General features: G+C 48.1%; 1 protein-coding gene across 1 annotated transcript in view; it reads right to left on the bottom strand.

Annotated features, from left to right (window-relative positions):
* The window catches only part of LOC140391311 (uncharacterized), a 108,265-nt gene that overhangs the window by 46,926 nt on the left and 39,857 nt on the right, over window positions 1–21,482 (bottom strand). The window contains exons 10-11 of the mRNA XM_072475904.1: window positions 16,898–16,989; window positions 16,687–16,757 (exon numbers count right to left, since the gene is read on the bottom strand). Coding sequence (XP_072332005.1) covers window positions 16,687–16,757; window positions 16,898–16,989 — 163 coding nt within the window. The remainder of the gene's footprint in view (window positions 1–16,686; window positions 16,758–16,897; window positions 16,990–21,482) is intronic.

Genomic DNA, 21,482 nt, shown 5'->3' with positions numbered 1-21,482 from the left:
ATATTGTGGGTGCTTTTCAGGTGTGGTATTTCAGTTTAAGTAGGGAGTGTGTTGTGGACAATGGCTCTTTCAGCGGGTTTGAAGTTTTTGGGGGTGGAGACGGTCACACGCAGTACCTTATGGACAGAGACTTAAAGCAGACTGTCAGATTTGGCAAAAACATTGCAGTTAACATTACCTGACAAAATGCGAAAAGATGAGGTAATTATGGCGGTGGCTAAGCATTTAAAGTTGCCTGAGATACAGTTTGACTCATTGGAAATGGCAAAAATTCAGTTACAAATTAAACAAATGGAACATGAGAAAGAATTAAAGCAGCTTGAATATGAAAGTGAGAGAGGAAAAAGAAAGTGAAAGAGAGAGAGAGGAAAAAGAGAGAGAAGAAAGGAAAACAGAAAGAATAGCCCTAGCAGAACAAAAAGAAAGAAAAAGGGAGATACAGCTCAGGGAAAAAGATAAAGAGAGAGAGTTTGAACTTCAGAAAATGGCCATGAAACATGACAATCAGTTAAAATTGGCAGACGTAAACGTAAACATACAGTTGGATGACAGTGATGAGGATAGTGAGAAAGAGCGTCAAAGGCTTGTTGGGAATCTATTTAAATGTGTCCAAGCATTGCCAAGGTTTGACAAGAAGGGGGTAGAAGCCTTTTTTGTTTCATTTGAGAAGGTAGCTAAACAAATGAAATGGCCACAGGACATGTGGGTATTACTGATTCAAACAAAGCTGGTAGGTAGGGCTAGTGAAGTGTTTGTATCACTACCGGAGGAGGTATCTGGGACATATGAGGAGGTGAAAAAAATCCATCTCAGGTGCATATGAACTAGTGCCTGAAGCCTACAGACAAAGGTTTAGACATTTAAGGAAATAATTTGGTCAGACATACATGGCGTTTGAAAGGCTCAAACAGAGTAATTTTGATTGGTGGATAAGGGCTTTGAAAATAGACCAAATGTATGAAGCTCTCAGAGAAATTAGACTTTTGGAGGAGTTTAAAAATTCAATTCCTGATGTAGTGAGAACTCATGTGGAAGAGCAGAGGGTTAAAACTGCGAGATTAGCAGCAGAAATGGCAGATGATTATGAATTAGTTCATAAATCAAAGCTTGGTTTCCAACATCAGTTTCAGCCTGTGAGTGATAGAAACTGGGGACATGAGAAATACTCAAGTGGTAAAGGTAAAGGTGATCTGATGGGAGATAATAAGGACCGTGTACCTCAGATTAAAAAATAAATCCAGGAGGGTGGAAAAGAAATGAAAAATGTCAAATGTTTTCACTGTAATAAACTAGGCCATGTAAAGTCAGAGTGTTGGTGGTTGAAATTAAATGAAAATCGCTTATTGTCACAAGTAGGCTTCAGGTGAAGTTACTGTGAAAAGCCGCTAGTCGCCACATTCCGGCGCCTGTTCAGGGGGCTGGTACGGGAATTGAACCGTGCTGCTGACCTGCCTTGGTCTGCTTTAAAAGCCAGCTATTTAGCCCTGTGCTAAACCAGCCCCTGTAAATGAAAATCGCTTATTGTCACAAGTAGGTTTCAAATGAAGTTACTGTGAAAAGCCCATAGTTGTCACATTCCGGCGCCTGTTCAGGGAGGCTGGTATGGGAATTGAACCATGCTGCTGGCCTGCCTTGGTCTGCTTTAAAAGCCAGCTATTTAGCCCAGTGTGCTAAACCAGTCCCCTAAACGAGTTGAAGAAAAGCACTGTGGTAAAACAGGATAAGACAGTGGGGTTTGTTAAAGTGGTAAAGGAAAGCCCAAGTGAAGTGAAAGAGGTGCAAATGATTGTACAGCCTGATCAAGAGGTGATTGATAAGAAGGTGCCAGATGTCTTTAAAGAATTTACTTGTGTGGGTAAAGTTTACTCATGTGTATCAGGAGGAGTAGGTAAAGAAGTCACAATTTTAAGAAATACGGGAGCTAGTCAATCTTTAATGGTAAGAGATGAGGAGTTATGTAGTTTGGGAAGAATGTTGCCAAAAAAGGTGGTAATATGTGAAATTCAGGGTGAGAGGAGTAGTGTTCCATTATTTAAGGTAAGGTTGGAAAGTCCAGTGAAGAGTGGTGAAGTGGTAGTAGGAGTAATAGAGAAACTATCTTGTCCAGGAATACAGTTTAGCTTGGGTGATGATATAGCTGGATCGTAGGTGGGAGTGATGCCTACTGTTGTTGATAAGCCAGTGGAAAATCAGACAACTGAATTGTTGAAGGACGAATATTCTGGGATTTTTCCGGATTGTGTCGTAACAAGGACGCAAAGTCACAGGTTAAGACAAGAGGAGAAATCAAAGAGTGAAGATGAAGTTGAAGTGCAATTATCAGAAACGATTTTTGATCAGGTGGTTGAAAAAGAACAAGAACAGGTGGAGGATGAGGCGGATATTTTTAGTTCAGAAAAATTGGCACAGTTACAACAGAAAGATATAGAAATAAAACGGATGTATCAGAAAGCATACACGGAGGAGGAATCTGAGTATATACCAGAATGTTATTACCGTAAACATGATGTCTTGATGAGAAAATGGAGACCGTTACATATGCAGGCGGATGAAAAGTGGGCAGAAGTTCATCAAGTAGTATTGCCGGTAGGGTATAGAAAGGAGGTGTTGCGAGTTGCACATGAGGTACCAGTGGGAATGAGGCAAGGTGGCCGGCACTGCGAGGATCACATCTGCAGTTGAGATCTCGGCGCAGGGCTGGATGTCCACCTCTGGTACAGGTCATACACTCCATCTCGGAGGGCATGAGCTGCATGATTCAGGGTATCAGGGCATGATTCAGGGAATCCACTGCATGGTGCAGGCATCATTAGGAATCCACGAGTGTCAGCACCAGAGGACAATAGGACTTCTCCATCTCACTTCAGCTGCTCCACAGCTCCAGGGAGGAACCCAGGGGTCCCTATGCATCCACAGAGAAGAGGATCAGCAGGTGCACAGCCAGTGGCCTTCCACCCAGGAGATTTTGGGAATGTCTAGCCCATCTGACTCCCCTTTCCCTGTGAGTGGAACCACCTCCAGCCCCGCACACCATGGAGGGCAGCACCTGTACTGCCCGAAAGCTGGCCTGGACCCTCAAGGTCTCAGCCCTCCAGGAGTCGCCCGCAAAGGTTATCTCAGGTAGCAGGGCATGGAAATCAGGAGGCCACCTCAACCTCAGCTGTGGATCCTGGGAATACACCCAGACATAGCGGGAAGGTGAGGAAGGCATAGGAAAGATAGTTACATAGTGGGCAGGGGTGTACTTAGGCACGAGTAGAGATAAGTCACAAGTGTGAGAACAATCAAATATAATAAAAGTCACTCACGAAGTTCCTCTCCATTCCATGTCATTGTAGCATGCTCTGGCAACCTCTACCTTGCCAGGAAAGCAGCTCAATGGTTCTCTCCCCTCCCACTGTGATGACGTTGTAATATTGAGATGATCCTGGCATTGCCCCCTCAGGCCCCAACCCGGCAACACTCAGGCCTCTCATAATAACCAGTATTCTTTCATCATGAGGAAACTATTGGCTGAAAGTGAGTGAGTGTCTGTCCACCTCCTCAGTAGATGGGGACACACACCGCGAACCCTAAACTCAGAGGAGGAAGTAGCAGCTGAGCATTCAGCATCTTATCGCCTCCAGATCACCCTGTTCAGGGGCAGGACATACTCAGGTCTCTGTCAGGCAGGAGGCAGACAGTCACTGAGGATAAGAGAAACATTACTGTTGTGCTCGCTGGCCGCCATCATCATTTTCCAGCACTATCCAGTCACAGCTTTTTCTCAACCTGCCCATGAAAGGATCGGCCAAGCCGATGACCTGACTGGCAGAACACAAGTCTAATGGTCTCACACCCCATGGGGGGAAAATTCTGGCCCCCCCTCATCCAGTCATTCCCAAAGCGAGATGCAATAAAGATGTCCCTAACCTTGCACTCCATTTGGGCGCTAGCCATCGCCGAAAGTCCTTCTTCCACCTCCTCTGGGGGTTTTCCCTTCCTGCCCTCCTCTCATCTGAGGAGATACGGTGCTCCTGTATCTCCTCCTCATCCAGATCCTCGCCCCGTTGCAGTGCCAGGTTGTGTAGAGCGCAGCACACCATGGTGATGCACGATAACCTCTGGGGGTTGTACTGGTGGGCACACCTGATCCAGTCACCAGAACAGCACCTTTAGCAGGTCGGTCACCTGCTCGACCAGAGCATGAGTAGATGCATGAATCTCATTGTATCGAGTCACAGCGAGTGTTTGGGGCCTCCGCACTCGTGTAATCAGCCACTTTTGAGTGGGTGAGTGGGAGACATCCCTCCAGTCATAGGTCTCTCTTGAATTCTGCTGCTATCTGAGTCTGTCCGAATATGTACCTGTCATGGATGTTACTGGGAAATGGGCACACACCTGCATTATGTGCACTGAATGGTCACACACGTTCTGAACATTGAAGGAGTAGAAACCCTTGCAGTTGATAAACGGCGCTCCATATCACCTTGGGGAGTGCCGAGACACGTGTGTGCAGCCTATGACACTCTGCACTTGGGGCAAGCCAGCTATGTGGACGAAACTCATGACTCTGGTTCCATGTGTGGCTTGTACCCAGTTGATCAGCGGGCCCTGCCAACCCCTCCTTTGCAGGGTTCTGCCCACGTGCAGGTGCATGTTGACATCATTGCTGTTGCTCTACTGCAATCATTATCACTGCCAACTCCACTGGCTCCTTCATCCTCCCTATCTGAAACCTGAAAGGAGACAAACACAAGTGAATGATGAGGAGTCTTCACAATGCCCTGACCCAAAGCCTGCTCAGGGTTCTGGTCATCCACCTGTGCATGCTTCCCTATATACGTATCTTTCTGATGAGCCTCATTCTGTTCCCTCTCACACAATGATCAGTTCCCCACACTTGTCTTTCCCAACTCCAGCTCATAAGTTCACTTCCACCTTGGTGAACCTCAACGGCTTACATGACCCCTCAATGGTGAGGACTGAAGGGACATGAGTGCATTCACTTGACCTGATCACTGACTTCCCAGGGGTATGAAACGCTGCCAACTGTAATGTTATATTATGGCTGACTGTTGACCTCAGAGCAACACCTGTGTCACATCTCTGTAATGGAGTGGTGTGTGTAAGCCATAGAGTTCAATGTTTGGGGGCTCACCCTCCCCAGGGTTAACTATTGGGTGCCAATCAGTGGCACACTTATGTATTGTAATTGTGACTCAATTGGCAACTTAGTCAGCTTCATCCTTAGATTTCAAACTCCTTTCCCATCTTTCACAGATCTCGGATCAAACGAGCCTCCCATCTTGAGCAGCCAGCCACCCATGATTACCTCCCTGAGAGACTGGCCTCCATGACCAGTTGTATTGCGCATCCACACAGCTCATGTCCTGAGGCTACACTTTGTAGCCTGAGGGTGGGGATTCATTTTGACTCCACCCGTCACTCCCCCGTGTGAAGGTCCTTTTACCCCCATGGAACTTCTCACCATCTCATTTCAGAGTCCCTCACACTGTCCATGCAGCCTGGCTTCTCACCGGCCCCCAAACAGGGACCTCAGAGTTGCCCCTGTGCTAACCCTGTGATTTTACCCACTCCCACCCACTTCCAGCTGCCACTCCAGAAGGACAATCCCCCTGAGGGAAAGCCAGTTAAACCACAGCAAACGGGGCCTCAGAAGTGGTAACTCCACACCAAATGCCAGACCCCTTGAACAACTCTGGCAAACACCAATTAAGGCCTGCAAGCATACACTCAATCTCCCACACTGGCCCTGATAGTCACATCACTGGTTCTTCCATGTCCTCTCCGGTGCCCCTTCTCCATTACACTTCCTGGAGGGTAGTGACGACCTGAGTACTCACCTCTGACATCCCTTTTGGAGATGAAGTCACCAGGTTCTTGCTTGTACACAGCTGTTCTAAATCCCGACGGGCATGACACAAAGAATATTCAGTGACGGCGGAGATCCCGGCAGGATGACTCGCAAATGAGATGCAAATGTATTTAAGTGAGGATTCCAAGGTTCCAGGGAGGGAACCTCATTATGTCATGGGCAAGCGGCGTGGAAAATCACGAAATGGGATCTCGCCAACGAGAATCGCTTTTCACGACAGCCGTGGGATTTTGTGCCCATGTCGCCTTTCACATCTCAAAATTCCACCTTTGGTGTGTCGGAGTGCAGCCTTTCCTGTCCACTCAGATGTAAACTTGGCATCTTGGGAAGATCTGAAGCTCTTGAAGAATTGTGGCAGGGAGATGAATTGGGAAAACATTAAAGAAATCAAGCATCAAGATAGTGAAGGCACTGTGTTTTGGCCGTGAAAGAGGGGAAATATCGGAACGGCTGTCAGTGTTTTAGAAATGGAAAGAAGTAGTTTTCGTGTAATGTGGGAAGATTAGCTGAACTTCAGGTAGTATGTGTCATTACTTAGTGTAAGATTGCAGGCAGATTGTTGATTGAATTAAATTGAGAGGTTGAAAGTACAGAGGGGATCAATGAGGATGGCCCCAGTTTCTTCCAGCATTTAGCTGGGGGAAGCCTTGGCTCGTCTGAGTTTGAATGTCAGATAGGAAATTTGAAGGTCTGGCACAGCATTTGGGCCAGCAAAGTAGGTTGAAATGTATAGCTAGTGGCCATTGGCATATGAAGCTGACCCCTTGATGTCCTGCTTTGGAAAACTATGTTAAGGTTGAAATTTCCAACATTTGCCAAACCTTTCTTCTTACAAACCTCCTGATTTTTATTTACTTACAGAATTTTGTTAAGTCTTCACATTTGCGAGGGCTTTAAAACATTCTCACCCATGCTTTTTCTTCTTTTCCTGTTCTTTAGTCCCATCAATAGGGTGGGAGATATAGGAGGGATGTCCGAGGTAGGTTCTTTACTCAGAGAGTGGTTAGGGTGTGGAATGGACTGCCTGCTGTGATAGTGGAGTCGGACACTTTAGGAACTTTCAAGCTGTCATTAGATAGGCACATGGAGCACACCAGAATGACAGGGAGTGGGATAGTTTGATCTTGGTTTCGGACAAGGCTCGGCACAACATCGAGGGCTGAAGGGCTTGTTCTGTGCTGTACTGTTCTATGTTCTAATAGTGATTCACCGTCTGACTACTCTGATTTTGTTCATTCCTTTCTATTGCCAAGGTGGCGTCTGCGATTATTATGACCCACCATCCCTATTTTTCTCTGTTCATTCCAATTCATGATTTATCTCTTCTTTGGTGAGTTGAATAAATCATATAATCTAGTTAGTGAAAGGTTTCTCTGGGTCTTCACTTTTTGTAGTTTCAAAATCCTGCTATAACAAAGGAGCGGGTTTTTCTTGCCTTTGCCCTTTCCATGTGAATGTCTCTAGTGAGGTGATGTCATCTATGTGAGGTAATGCATTTTGGAAGGTCTAATACAGGTAGGGAATATACAGTGAATGGTAGAACCTTCAAGAGTATTGACAGTCAGAGAGATCTAGGTGTACAGGTCCGCAGGTCATTGAAAGGGGCAACACAGGTGGAGAAGGTAGTCAAGAAGGCATACGGCATGCTTGCCTTCATTGGCCGGGGCATTGAGTATAAAAATTGGCAAGTCATGTTGCAGCTGTATAGAACCTTAGTTAGGCCACACTTGGAGTATCGTGTTCAATTCTGGTCGCCACACTACCAGAAGGATGTGGAGACTTTAGAGAGGGTGCAGAAGAGATTTACCAGGATGTTGCCTGGTATGGAGGGCATTAGATATGAGGAGAGGTTGAATAAACTTGGATTGTTCTCACTGGAACGAAGGATGTTGAGGGGCGACCTGATAGAGGTCTACAAAATTATGAGGGGCATAGACAGATGAATAGTCAGAGGTTTTTCCCCAGGGTAGAGGGGTCAATTACTAGGGGGCATAGGTTTAAGGTGCGAGGGGCAAGGTTTAGAGGAGATGTACGAGGCAAGTTTTTACACAGAGGGTAGTGGGTGTCTGGAACTCGCTACCGGAGGAGGTGGTGGAAGCAGGAACAATAGTGACGTTTAAGGGGCATCTTGACAAATTCATGAATAGGATGGGAATAGAGGGATACGGACCCCGGAAGTGTAGAAGATTTTAGTTTAGATGGGCAGCATGGTCGGTGCAGACTTTGAGGGCCAGATGGCCTGTTCCTATGCTGTACTTTTCTTTGTTCTTTGTTCTGTAGAACAGATTCCCAGAATCTAGGCCTGTCAGAAGTGGGATTTCCAAAGAAAAGCTTTCTGAAGAAAATCAATCCATCTGTAATTCATTAGAAAGGCAGCAACTTCAAAATTATTTTCAGCAGTCATATTCCTCCACCCCTTACCCCCCCCCCCCCCCCCCCCCCCCCCCCACAAACACACTTTTTACACTGATTGTCCCCAGATCCACAGATACGATCATACACATCTTCAAAATTTGGGATGAGATCTAGCAGGAATTCTTGGGGTAGGCAGAAGTTCTTCCCATTTTAGATACTTCCAAAAGGGCTTCTGGAGAAACTTTAGAGCTGTTTCCTGAATTATGAACACAAACTGCAGCCAGGTTTCTATTATATGTGCCACATGAAGCCAGTTAGCAAGATTTATATCTATTTACATCAATGTTATATTCATTTATTTACATCAATTTTATTTGCAATATGTGAGGCCTTCTTTGTTTGGTTGCTTTCCTTTCTGCTTTGTCAGCAATGGATGTTATTTCCTCTAACGTGCCACTCCCTTTAAGTTCTGTAACACGTACCAATATTTTTCTTCCCCCCGTGACTGCTATTTAAACATTTGGACTGGAATTCTCCGATCATTGCGATTCACATTTCCCGTCGGCAGCACACCCCTGCCCATGGGTTTCCTGGCAAAATTTCAATGGGAAATCCCCTTGACAAGGGTCAGGAAGGTAGAATTCCACCACCAGCGAATGGTGCTTTGTTGAGAAACACGGGTTGGGTGACCGGAAATTCCAGCGCTTGATTTATTCCACCCCGGTGTTATTCATTTAAATGCTCCTCCAGTTCTGTAATTACCCTTGTAAGGAACCTCTTTTAAATCCTTGTCTGACCTTCCTAATTTCTGTCTTGCTGGCTGCTATGAAACTGCAGACCTTTGTTTTAAACTGTAGACTTTTGTTTTAAACTGAAACATCCCTGGTCTAATATAGTATTTGAACTGGCCCAAGCACTTTCCTCATTCCAGTGCGTTATTTGGCATGGTCAAGTGATGTCATTTTGCTGAACTTGGTTTGCAGCCAATCAACTCTTCTGAAATTCCGGGACCTATTCAGTTCTCAATTTCGATTGGTAGATCACTTCACACCTTTCTGGGAAGGAGGAGCCCAGGCTCCATTTTAAGTATGTTCTGCTGCGACCTCGAGAGCAATAAGCATATTTGAAACACTCTTTCTATCAGCTAAGGCTGGCAAGTTAAAGCACTCTCTCTATCCAGACAGGCCTGTGAAAGTTTAACCTTTGATTAAAAATCTGCAAGCAGTCTCTCCAGCCAACTCTGTGAAAGCCTAACCTCTCTTTGGAAGGGTGAGGAAGGCACAGTGCTGATAGCTCTCCACTGAGATCTCTAGAGGCCTGGAAGATAAGACCTATTTTCTCTTTCTCTTCACTACTGTTAATTTTGATCTGCAGAAAGAGCAGAGAAGTGTTCAAGAGGCAGAGTAGATGGAAAACCACCTTTTAAATTCTTAGGCAGAGAATTCTAAGATAGTCTCAGTGAGACTGAGGTTAGTCATGTGACAATGACTCCCCAGAGGAAATTCTACAGGTTTTAATTGAAGGCACAGACTAGAGGGTCCGATGTAACTGGTGGATTTCAACACTTTGCATCCCAAGAAGATCACCTCCTACAAAGACCGCAACCTCAGCAGTGAAGATACTCATCCCTCATTCCCAGTTTAATCCCCGTTGTTTTGATCCTTCCCTGCGCCCACTGTGTGTCTGTCTTGTGCCTGTGTAGGTGGAGGATGTGACGGTGTTAGGGGAATAATTAGAATAGCAGACCGTTGTTCTATTATTAACATTACATGTTCATCTCATCTCTTGTCATAAATAAACAGTTCTTAATGTTTACTTACAAATCTGGTGCCTGTAAGTCATTGGAGTAGTCAAGCGTCAACGTCAGAGGAAAATATACAAATTATTGATTAATTCACTTCCGTTGGGACTCCCCTTCTTACCCAGGGTGTCGTAACACCCTTTCTGTGAGAATACCAGCACCAGGAGTTGATAAGGATGAGGATGACTTCCGGTTGCGCCGATGCCCAGCTAAGCCGCACGTTTCGGCGGCTCCAGCTCAAACGGACCTTCGGGCTCTTTTAAGAGCCCCAACGGGGAATTTTTTCAGGACGAAACCCGGTGTGGGGTGAGTTAACAGGGAGTCCCCCCCAACGAAAGAGAAAAATATCTGCGGCGGCGGCTACATCGCGAAGAATCCTCGACGATAGGGACAGGAGGAAAAAAGAAGCAAGATGGCGGCGGAGAAAGCCCAGGCGACATGGGGGCCCGATCAAGACGAATTCTTAAGACGGTGTGTGGAGCTACTTAAGAAGGAGGTGCTGACCCCGATGCTACAGGCAATTGAGGGGCTTAAGGAGGCACAAAGGACCCAGGAGACAGAGCTCCGCGTGGTGGAGCAGAAGGTGACGGATAATGAAGACGAGATCCTGGGCCTGGCGGTCAAAACACAGACGCACGAAGCGCTCCACAAAAAATGCATTGAAAGGATAGAGGCCCTAGAAAACAGAGCACGAAGGAAGAACCTTCGGATCCTGGGTCTCCCCGAGGGAGTGGAAGGAGCGGACTGCGGGGCTTACATGAGCACGATGCTAAGCTCGCTGATGGGAGCTGAGGCCCCTTCGGGCCCCTTAGAAGTGGAGGGGCCTCACCGGGTCCCTGCGAGGAGACCAAAGGCGGGAGAACCACCTAGGGCGACAATCGTGCGATTTCACCGCTTTAATGATAGAGAAGTGGTTCTGAGATGGGCCAAAAAGGTACGGAGTAGTAGATGGGAGAATGCGGTGGTACGGGTGTACCAGGATTGGAGTGCGGAGGTGGCGAGAAGGAGGGCGAGTTTTAATCGAGCCAAGGAGGTGCTACACAAGAAGAAGGTGAAGTTCGGGATGCTGCAGCCGGCGCGACTATGGGTCACGTACCAGGAGAGACATCACTACTTCGAAACGGCGGAAGAAGCATGGACCTTTATTAAAGATGAGAAACTGGATCGGAACTGAGGGACTGATCTTAGAGGGAAATGTCACTGTCGATGTATGTAGAGATGTAGATTGGGAAGGGGGGGACACTAATGTGGGCGCCGGTGGGGGGAAAGAAGAGACATAGGCGGGGGATGAGGAATGGGAGTGGGGCGGGAGAGGGAGCTGCGTCACAAGGGGCGGGACAGCTGCAGAGAATATGGAACCTACTGTCCTTGTTCCCGCGCCAGAAAGGTGATGGCGGGAAGGTAGGCGCAAGGTAGATGGGAGTTCCCCACACGGGGGGGTCAAGGAGTGAGCGGGAGAAGCCGGGGTCAGTTGAAGTCAGCTGACTTTCGGAAGTAATATGGGGGAGCAATCACGCTAGACGGGGATCTAGCGGGGAGGGGGGGATAACTGGGTTGCTGCTGCAGAAATCAAAGAGGAACTGGCTAAAGAAAGGGTGGTCGGGGCTGGAATGCGCCACCTGGGGAACGGGTGGGAGCGCGGAATCGGGACATGGGACTGGCCTAGAGAGGGTGATGGCTAGTTGACACGGGAAGGGGGCAGGTAGCCCCCCAGTGCGGCTGATCACGTGGAACGTGAGAGGCCTAAATGGACCGATTAAAAGGGCCCGAGTGTTTGCGCACTTGAAAGGACTGAGGGCAGACGTGGCGATGCTCCAGGAGACGCACCTGAAGGTGGCGGACCAAGTTAGGTTAAGGAAAGGATGGGTGGGACAGGTGTTCCATTCATGGCTGGATGCAAAGAATAGAGGGGTGGCCATACTGGTGGGGAAACGGGTATCATTCGAAGCTAGGAGCATTGTAGCAGATAGTGGAGGCAGATATGTGATGGTGAGTGGCTGGCTGGAGGGAACGGAGGTCGTGTTGGTTAACGTATATGCCCCGAATTGGGATGATGCGGGATTCATGAAGCGGATGCTGGGACGTATACCGGACCTGGAGGTAGGAAACTTGATAATGGGGGGAGACTTCAACACCGTGCTGGACCCAGGGTTAGATAGATCCAGATCTAAGACCGGAAGGAGGCCGGCAGCGGCCAAGGTGCTTAAGGGGTTTATGGACCAAATGGGGGGAGTGGATCCATCCGATTTGTTAGACCGAAGGCCAAGGAGTTCTCCTTCTTCTCCCATGTCCACAAGGTGTACTCCCGGATAGATTTCTTTGTTTTGGGAAGGTTGTTGATCTCGAGGGTGGAAGAAACTGAGTATTCAGCCATAGCTATCTCAGATTATGCCCCACATTGGGTGGACCTGGAACTAGGAGAGGAGAGGGAGCAGCGTGCACTCTGGCGATTAGATGTGGGATTGTTGGCGGATGAGGGAGTCTGTGGAAGGGTGCGGGGATGTATCGAGAGATACCTGGAGGCCAATGACGACGGGGAGGTCCGAGTGGGAGTGGTATGGGAAGCACTAAAGGCGGTGGTCAGAGGAGAGCTGATCTCCATCAGGGCCCACAAAGGGAAACCAGAGGCCAAGGAAAGGGAAAGATTACTGGGGGAGATTTTAAGGGTGGACAAAGAATATGCGGAGACCCCGGAGGAGGGACTATACAGGGAGAGACGACGACTCCAGACGGAGTTCGACCTTCTGACCACTAGGAGGGCGGAGGTGCTGTGGAGGAAGGCACAGGGAATGAGATATGAATATGGGGAAAAGGCTAGTCGCCTGTTGGCCCATCAGCTGCGAAAGAGGATAGCGGCGAGGGAGATAGGGGGAATTAGAGACGAAAAGGGAGCTACAGTGCGGAGAGCAGGGAAGATAAACAAAGTGTTTATGACCTTTTACGAAAGACTTTATAGGTCCCAACCCCCGGAGGGAAAAGAGGAGATGCGGCAGTTTTTGGACCAATTAAGGTTCCCGAGGGCGGAGGTGCAGGAGGTGGAAGGCCTGGGGGCACCAATTGGGGTGGACGAGGTTACCAAGGGGCTGGGGAACATGCAGGCAGGGAAGGCCCCGGGCCCAGATGGGTTCCCGGTGGAATTTTATAGAAAATATGTGGACTTGCTGGCTCCGCTGTTGGTGAGGACTTTTAACGAAGCCAGGGAAGGGGGGACTCTACCCCCGACAATGTCGGAGGCGGCGATATCGCTAATTTTGAAGCGGGATAAAGATCCGCTGCAGTGCGGGTCCTATAGGCCTATTTCACTACTAAATGTGGACGCCAAATTGCTAGCAAAGGTGCTGGCATCGAGGATAGAGGACTGTGTCCCGGGGGTGGTGCACGAAGACCAGACAGGATTCGTAAAGGGGAGACATCTAAATGTCAACGTGCGACGGCTATTAGGGGTGATAATGATGCCCCCAGCAGAGGGGGAGGCAGAGATAGTGGCGGCAATGGATGCAGAGAAGGCATTTGATAGGGTGGAGTGGGAGTATCTATGGGAGGTGCTGAGGAGGTTCGGGTTCGGGGACGGGTTTGTTAGCTGGGTCAAACTCCTCTATGGGGCCCCAACGGCAAGTGTGGTCACGGGTCGGCAAAGATCGGAGTATTTCCGACTATACAGGGGAACAAGACAGGGTTGCCCGCTATCTCCATTACTGTTCGCGTTGGCAATTGAACCACTGGCCATGGCGCTGAGAGACTCCAGAAAATGGAGAGGGGTGATTAGAGGGGGAGAAGAACACCGAGTGTCACTCTACGCAGATGACCTACTGCTGTAGGTGACGGACCCAGTGGGGGGGATGACAGAGGTCATGCAGATATTGAGGGAGTTCGGAGATTTCTCGGGATATAGGCTTAACATGGGAAAGAGTGAACTTTTTGTGATACACCCTGGGGACCAGAGTAGAGGGATAGATGGCCTGCCTTTAAGGAGAGTGGAAAGAAACTTTCGATACCTGGGGATTCAGATAGCCAGGAGCTGGGGAACCTTGCACAGACTTAATATGACACGACTGGTGGAACAAATGGAAGAGGACTTCAAGAGGTGGGACATGCAGCCACTGTCACTGGCGGGCAGAGTGCAGGCAATTAAGATGATGGTCCTCCCGAGGTTCCTATTTGTATTCCAATGTCTCCCTATACTGATCACTAAGGGTTCTTTAAAAAAATAGACAGGAGCATCACGAGCTTCGTGTGGGCAGGGAAAGTTCCGAGGGTAAGGAGGGGGTTCTTACAACGTAGTAGAGACAGAGGGGGACTGGCGCTGCCAAATTTGGGCGACTACTACTGGTCCGCCAATGTGGCGATGATCCGTAAATGGATGATAGAGGGAGAGGGAGCGGCGTGGAAAAGATTAGAGAGGAAGTCCTGTAAAGGGATGAGTCTAGAGGCGCTGGTGACGGCGCCACTACCGTTCTCACCAAAAAGATTTACCACGAACCCAGTGGTAGTGGCAACATTAAATATTTGGGGGCAATGGAGGCGACAGAGAGGTGTGCTGGGAGCCCTGGTGGGGTCCCCAATTAGGAACAACCATAGGTTTGCCCCAGGGAGGATGGATGGAGGTTTCCAGAGCTGGCACCAGTTGGGAATTAGGAGGGTGGGAGATTTATTTATAGACGGGACGTTTGCGAGCTTGGGAGCATTGGAGGAAAAGTATAAGCTGCCCCGGGGAAATTTCTTTAGGTATATGCAGGTGAGGGCATTCACAAGACAACAGGTGAGGGAATTTCCATTGCTCCCGACACAGGGGATCCAGGATAGAATGCTCTCGGGGGTGTGGGTCGGGGAGGGCAAGGTGTCAGAGATATACCGAGAGATGAGAGAAGAGGGGGGGGAGCTGGTGGGCGAACTGAAAGGAAAGTGGGAAGAAGAGCTCGGGGAGGAGATAGAGGAGGGTCTGTGGGCTGATGCCCTAAGCAGGGTAAATTCCTCTTCCTCGTGTGCCAGGCTTAGCCTGATTCAATTTAAGGTGCTACATAGAGCACACATAACGGGAGCAAGGTTGAGCAGGTTCTTCGGAGTGGAGGATAAGTGTGGGAGGTGCGGCGGAAGCCCGGCAAACCACACACATATGTTTTGGTTGTGCCCGGCACTGGAGGGGTATTGGAGGGGAGTGACGGGAGTGATCTCGAAGGTGGTGAAGGTCCGGGTCAAACCAACCTGGGGGTTGGCTTTATTTGGAGTTGCAGATGAGCCGGGAGTGCAGGAGGTGAAAGAGGCCGATGTCGTGGCCTTTGCGTCCCTAGTAGCCCGACGTAGGATTTTACTCATGTGGAAGGAGGCGAAACCCCCCGGACTGGAGGCCTGGATAAACGATATGGCGGGGTTCATAAAACTGGAGCGGATAAAGTTTGCGCTGAGAGGATCGGCTCAAGGGTTCACCAGGCGGTGGCAACCGTTCCTCGACTACCTAGCGGAACGTTAGAGGGAAGATAGATGACCAGCAGCAGCAACCCAGGGGGGGGGGGGGGGGGGGAGGGAGGGAGGGGGGAGGGGAAAGTTTCATTTTATGTTATTTGGTTAGTTTACCATGTTGGTTAGTTACTCTTTATTAGATTGTAGTTAACATGTTACTTGTACTGTTAAATTTTATTTATGTTTGATGTGTAAGGGGAAAAAATTGTGAATGAAAAATTTCAATAAAATACATTTTTTTTAAAAAGATAAGGATGAGGATTTCCGAAGCAGTATTGGAGATTTATATATTAATGAAATGGAAGAATGCTATTTTGCGACCAACATAAATATATGGATTGAAATTTAAGACCTGGATGTCACATCTCCGGCTTCAGTATATGATGGCAGCTACAACACCGATAGAATCAATCTTGGAGGCTTGGAAGTGTTAACTCAGAAATCACACCTTGGTTGTGTTTTCACACAATTCTTTTCAATGAGTTAGTTTCTACTTCCACTGACATTGTACATCACTTCCTGGAAAAATCAGTCCTTGACTCTGTCCTTTTCCTTCTAATAACCACAGTCTTGCTCGTCAATTTATCAAATTATTTCTCATCAGTAAAAATGAGTTTATCATTTAGTGCAATTAGACTCATCACCCGAGTAATTCTTTAAGAATTTATTATAATTTAAATAATTAAAAATATGGACATAGGAACTGCAATAGGGCCGTTCCACTTCTCAGTTGGCAGGTGTTCAATGCAAGGGTCTAACTCCTTGGCTCTATATCCGCGAACACTGTGGCTGGCAAGAATCTATCAGTTTAAAATTATGAATAATTGAGAGAACGACATAAAATTGAATCACCTTTTATGTGACAAAGTGTTTACTAAATTCCCTCCTATGATTTCTTGTGATAAAAATCAATGTTTGCTCATAGTTAATTTAGTGTCCATACAGAGAGCCGAGACAATCCGTATCTTCTAACTTGTTCTTTATTTTCAGTAGGATATATTGAATCACAATTTTTGACATTAATGAATTGAATTAATGGATTAGTAGAAATAAATATTGAACCATCAATATTCTAATCTGCATTTAAGGTAAATTTGTAGGAAATTACACACAAATACCTACTGTGAAACTAATGTATTCACAGTTCAATATATGCTGAGGTATTTTTGAAACTTAAATGCCATATGAACATTACCTTGTTACAAATTTTGCAGTAGATTGAGTAATTAAATCAATCGGTTGACCAATTTTCAAATTAAAAAGCAACTGAATTGTGAAAGAGTTAATGATTAAGCTTCATTGAGTAGTTAACTTTGTTTTACATCGGCGATAACATGTCCATCCTCTGTGAGCAAATTTTTCCATGAGTACACAGCAGTGTGGTAGCAAAGCACATTCATTTAGGTGCAATTATTCCAACTCCTTGGAGTCACACTTCTTATTAATGTATTAGATCGGTATATGAACACATTCGGTCCACTTGTGAGATAGATATACCCTGTCAGATAAAAAATAAATTTTATTTATTCATAGAAGAATTATAGGATCCCTATAATGCAGAAGGAGGTCATTTGGCCCATCGAGTCTACACCAACTCTCTGAAAGAGCACTCCATCCAGGTCCACTCAATCGTCCTACCCTATCCTATCCTACCCTACCCCATCCCAGGAAACCGGTAATCTAACTTGCATATCCCTGAACACTAAGGGACAATTTAGCACGGCCAATCCACCTAACCTGCACATCGTTGGATTGTGGGAGGAAACCGGACGAAATCCAGGCCGACACGGGGAGAGCGTGGAAACTCCACATAGACAGTCACCCAAGGCAGGAATCAAATCCAGGTCCCTGGCGCTAGGAGTCAGCAGTGCTAACCACTGTGCTACTCCTTCATTTTATTTCCTTATGGGTTTTATAAAATACATTTTGTAATTTGAGCAGGACACCAGGAGAACATCTTGGAAACAGACAGATGCCAGGTTTTATCCGATTCAGTGAGTTCACAGATGCTGGTATAGTAGGCAGGACACCTTGCTGCTTCATGCAAGATTAATGATTTAGTGATTCAAGAAGGCGGAGCTAGAATAGGGGGCAGGAACTCCTTAAATTGGGAGTTCCTGCATTCAGAGCCTAGATGAGATTGGACTAAGGCCTGAAATTGATATACTGAGAGAGTCATTGTCAGTCCAAGAAGGCAGCTTGGGCCCAGAAGACAAAGTAACTTGTTTTAACATAATGTCTTGGCTTTCTTGCCCAGGAGATCTAAGGAGGGGGTCATTGAACTGCACTCCCCTTCCCTGTTCTAATTGTGGGTAGATTCAGAATTCTGAGAGAGTGGTGCAGGTTGTCACTAGACACGATCCGACAGGGGATCAACATGCCACATTTTAAATCTGTAGCTTTTCCAATGAATTATGCAGCCTGGAGGATTACATCACATCGCGTGGTGAGGTGGACAGGAAGTTGCGTGCCCTTCTATCATGCCGGGCACCATATTGAAAATATACCCAGACTGTCATTCATTCATCACACCAGGAGCCAAGGACATGGCTTCCAGAAAGCAGCAAACATAGACCCCACGGTTCAGTGATGCCCCTGGAGACTCTCTACCAGGCCATGTAGGACAGGAGGGATGTTCTCTTTCCCAGAGATAGGAGCTGGTGGCCCACTAGTCTCACCACAGTGGCCTGGGAAGAGGTCATCATGGTGGTCGGTGTCACAGGGGTCCAGGGGAAGACTGTTCTGCAGTGCAGGGAATGCATGAACAACTTAATCCACACTGTCAGGGTAAGTGAATTCTTTACTCTATACTCTTTTTAAATTAATTTACACAATGTGGGCATCACTGCATTTATTGTCCTTCCCTTGTGGCCCTTCAGAAGGTGCCTTCTTGAATAGTTGCAGTCCATGTGGTGTAGGTACCCCCACAGTGCTGTTACTGAAGGAGTTACAGGATTTTGACCCAGCGACAGTGAAGGAAAGGTGATATATTTCCAAGTCAGGATGGTGAGTGGCTTGGAGTGGAACTTCCAGATGCTGGTGTTTTCATGTATCTACTGTCCTTGTTCTTCTACATGGTAGTGGTTGTGAGTTTGGAAAGTGCTGCCGAAGGAACCATGGTGAGTTCCGGCAGTACATCTAGTAGATGGTACACATGGCTATCACTGTGCACCAGTGTTGGATGGAGTCGGCTGTTTTGCCTGGATGATGTTGATCTTCTTAAATATTGTTGGAGCTTCTCTGGGACTGGGTGGGAGAGGACGGTATACCTTGGCGGAGGGAACCACCCGCGCTAGCCAACTAAAGTCGGCTAGTGAACAGAGGTGAGGTGAGCGGAGGGCTGCGGACATAAGAGTCTGGTTAGCAGATTTCGATGGGCCTACGAGGCGAGCGAGGGGGATTGATGCTGGGAGATGTTTTTTCAAGAGGATATATTGGGGGAGGGCGGGTTTGGGAGGGGGGAAGGGGTTTGATGTTAATAATGAATAGGGGCGGGTCAGGCTCATGGGGCAGGGCCCGGCGGTATGATGATGGTGGATAAGAAGGGTGGGGGGGTGGGGTGGTGAGAGACCCCAGTTAGGATAGTCACGTGGAACGTGAGGGGGTTAGGAGGTCCGGTCAAGAGGTCAAGGGTGCTTGCGCATCTTAAAAGTTTGAAAGCCGATATAGCAATGCTGCAGGAGACTCACTTGAGGGTGAAGGACCAGGTGAGACTTCAAAAGGGCTGGGTTAGTCAGGTGTTTCACTCTGGATTTGACGAAAGGGCTCGAGGGGTAGCGGTAATGGTCAGCAAAAGAGTACGCTTCCAGATGGAGAACGTGGTTGCAGATCAGGGGGGTAGATATGCGATTGTGACAGGGGCGCTGGAGGGGAGGTTAGTGGCGCTGTTAAGTGTATACCGTCCCAATTGGGACGATGTGGGATTCGCAAAGGAGGTGTTTGGGGCTATCCCCGACTTGGACACACACAAACTGATAGTGGGGGGGACTGGAACTTGGTGCAGGAGCCAAGGTTGGACAGGTCACGGCCGCGCTCGCTGGTCCCATCAGGGGGGGCAAAAGAGTTGGCTGGGCTAATGGTGGAAATGGGAGAGGTGGACCCTTGGAGGTTTCTGCACCCAAGGGAACGGGAGTACTCGTTTTTCTCAGCAGTCCAGAAGGTATACTCGCGGATCGACTTTTTTGTGGTGGAGAAGGCTTTGCTGGCTGGGGTTAAGGGGTTAGAATACTCGGCAATTGCAGTGTCAGATCATGCTCCGCATTGGGTGGAGATGGTACTGGAGAAGGGGGTAGCGCAGAGGCCGGGGTGGAAATTAGATGTGGGACTTTTGGGGGACCAAGGGTTCTGTTGAAAAGGTAATTAAGGAATATGTAGGTTTCAACTGTACGGGTGAGGTGTCGAAGGCAGTTGTCTGTTCGGCTCGAAAGCGGTGGTGAGGGGTGAGGTGATTTTGTTTAAGGCCAGGATGGACAAAGAGGAGAGGTTGGAGCGGCAGAGGGTTACAGATGAGATGTTGGAGGTAAATAGGAGTTATGCAGAAGATGGGGACCCAGCGAAGCTGGAAAAGACGAAGGAACTACAGGCGAACTTTGACTGACTATCTACCAGGAAGGCAGTACGCCAACTGAGACGAGCAAGGGGTGCAGTTTCCGAACATGGAGATATGTTAGCAGGTCAGCTCCGGAGGGAAGCAACGCAAGTGAGGGATAGGGCAGGGAAGTTGGTGGTGGCTCTGGATCTGATTAACAAGGTTTTTGAGGAATTTTATGAGCGGTTGTACAGGTCAGAGCCACCTGGGGGAGACCGTGAGATGCAGGAATTTCTAGATGGGCTGGAGTACCTGAGGTTAGGGGAGGGGGACAGGGCTACATTAGAAGGAGTGATAGTGGAGCAGGAGATAAAGGATGCGATTGGGAGGATGCAGTCGGGGAAGGTGGCAGGGCCGGATGGGTTTCCGGTGGAATATTATAAAAAATTCAAGGATAAGCTGGCACCCCTGATGGTGGGGATGTTTGAAGAGGCGATAGGGAAGGGGGTGTTGCCGCAAACTTTGAGGCAGGCATCGATTTCCCTGTTGCTAAAAAAAGATAAGGATCCAACGGAGTGTGGGTCGTATAGGCCCATATCGCTTCTGAATATGGACGCAAAAGTATTGGCGAAGGTGCTGGCGGGTAGGTTGGAGGAGTGTCTCCCGAAGGTGATAGGTGAAGATCAGACAGGGTTCATGAGAGGGAGGCAGCTCTTTTCAAACGTTAGAAGAGTATTGAACGTCGTTACGGCACCGGCAGAGGGGAAGGAAACAGGTGGTTGTGGCATTGGACGCTGAGGAGGCATTTGACCAGGTAGAATGGGGGTACTTGATGGCAGTGCTGGAGCGGTTTGGGATTGGACCAAGATTTGTGAACTGGGTAAAGCTACTATATAAGGAGCCGAGGGAGAGTGTCCGCACAAACAACATCAGCTCGAGATACTTTTCTCTCCACCGTGGGATGAGGCAGGGATGTCCTCTGTCCCCCCTGCTGTTTGCACTTGCGATTGAACTGTTGGCCATCACAGTAAGAAGTTCGAGGGTATAGAAAGAAATAATGCGGGGGGGGGGGGGGGGCGGGAGAGAGCATAGGGTGTCCTTATATGCCGATGACTTGCTGTTATACGTGCCGGAACCAAGTGTGTTGATAGGGGAGATATTGGAGCTGCTTCGAGTGTTTCGGTCTTTCTCGGGGTACAAACTAAATCTAGATAAGAGTGAGTATTTTGTGGTGTCTCGATCGGGGGTGGGGGCAGGGGTGGGGGGGGGGGGGTGGGCTGCCATTCCGTAGGGCAGGGACTCACTTTAGGAATCTGGGGGTGCAGGTTGTCCTGGGGTTGGGGGGGGCTCCGCAGGTACAACATTTCTAGTTTGTTGGGGAGAGTGAAAGCTGATCTGGCAAGGTGGGATGGTCTCCCTCTGTCACTGGCGGGTTGGGTACAGGTGGTTAAAATGAACGTGTT

The sequence above is a fragment of the Scyliorhinus torazame genome, chromosome 15, assembly GCF_047496885.1.
Source record: "Scyliorhinus torazame isolate Kashiwa2021f chromosome 15, sScyTor2.1, whole genome shotgun sequence".
In the NCBI taxonomy this organism is placed as follows: domain Eukaryota; kingdom Metazoa; phylum Chordata; class Chondrichthyes; order Carcharhiniformes; family Scyliorhinidae; genus Scyliorhinus; species Scyliorhinus torazame.
Note: the sequence above shows the minus strand (reverse complement) of the source record. Positions and strands in the feature narration are given on the sequence as shown.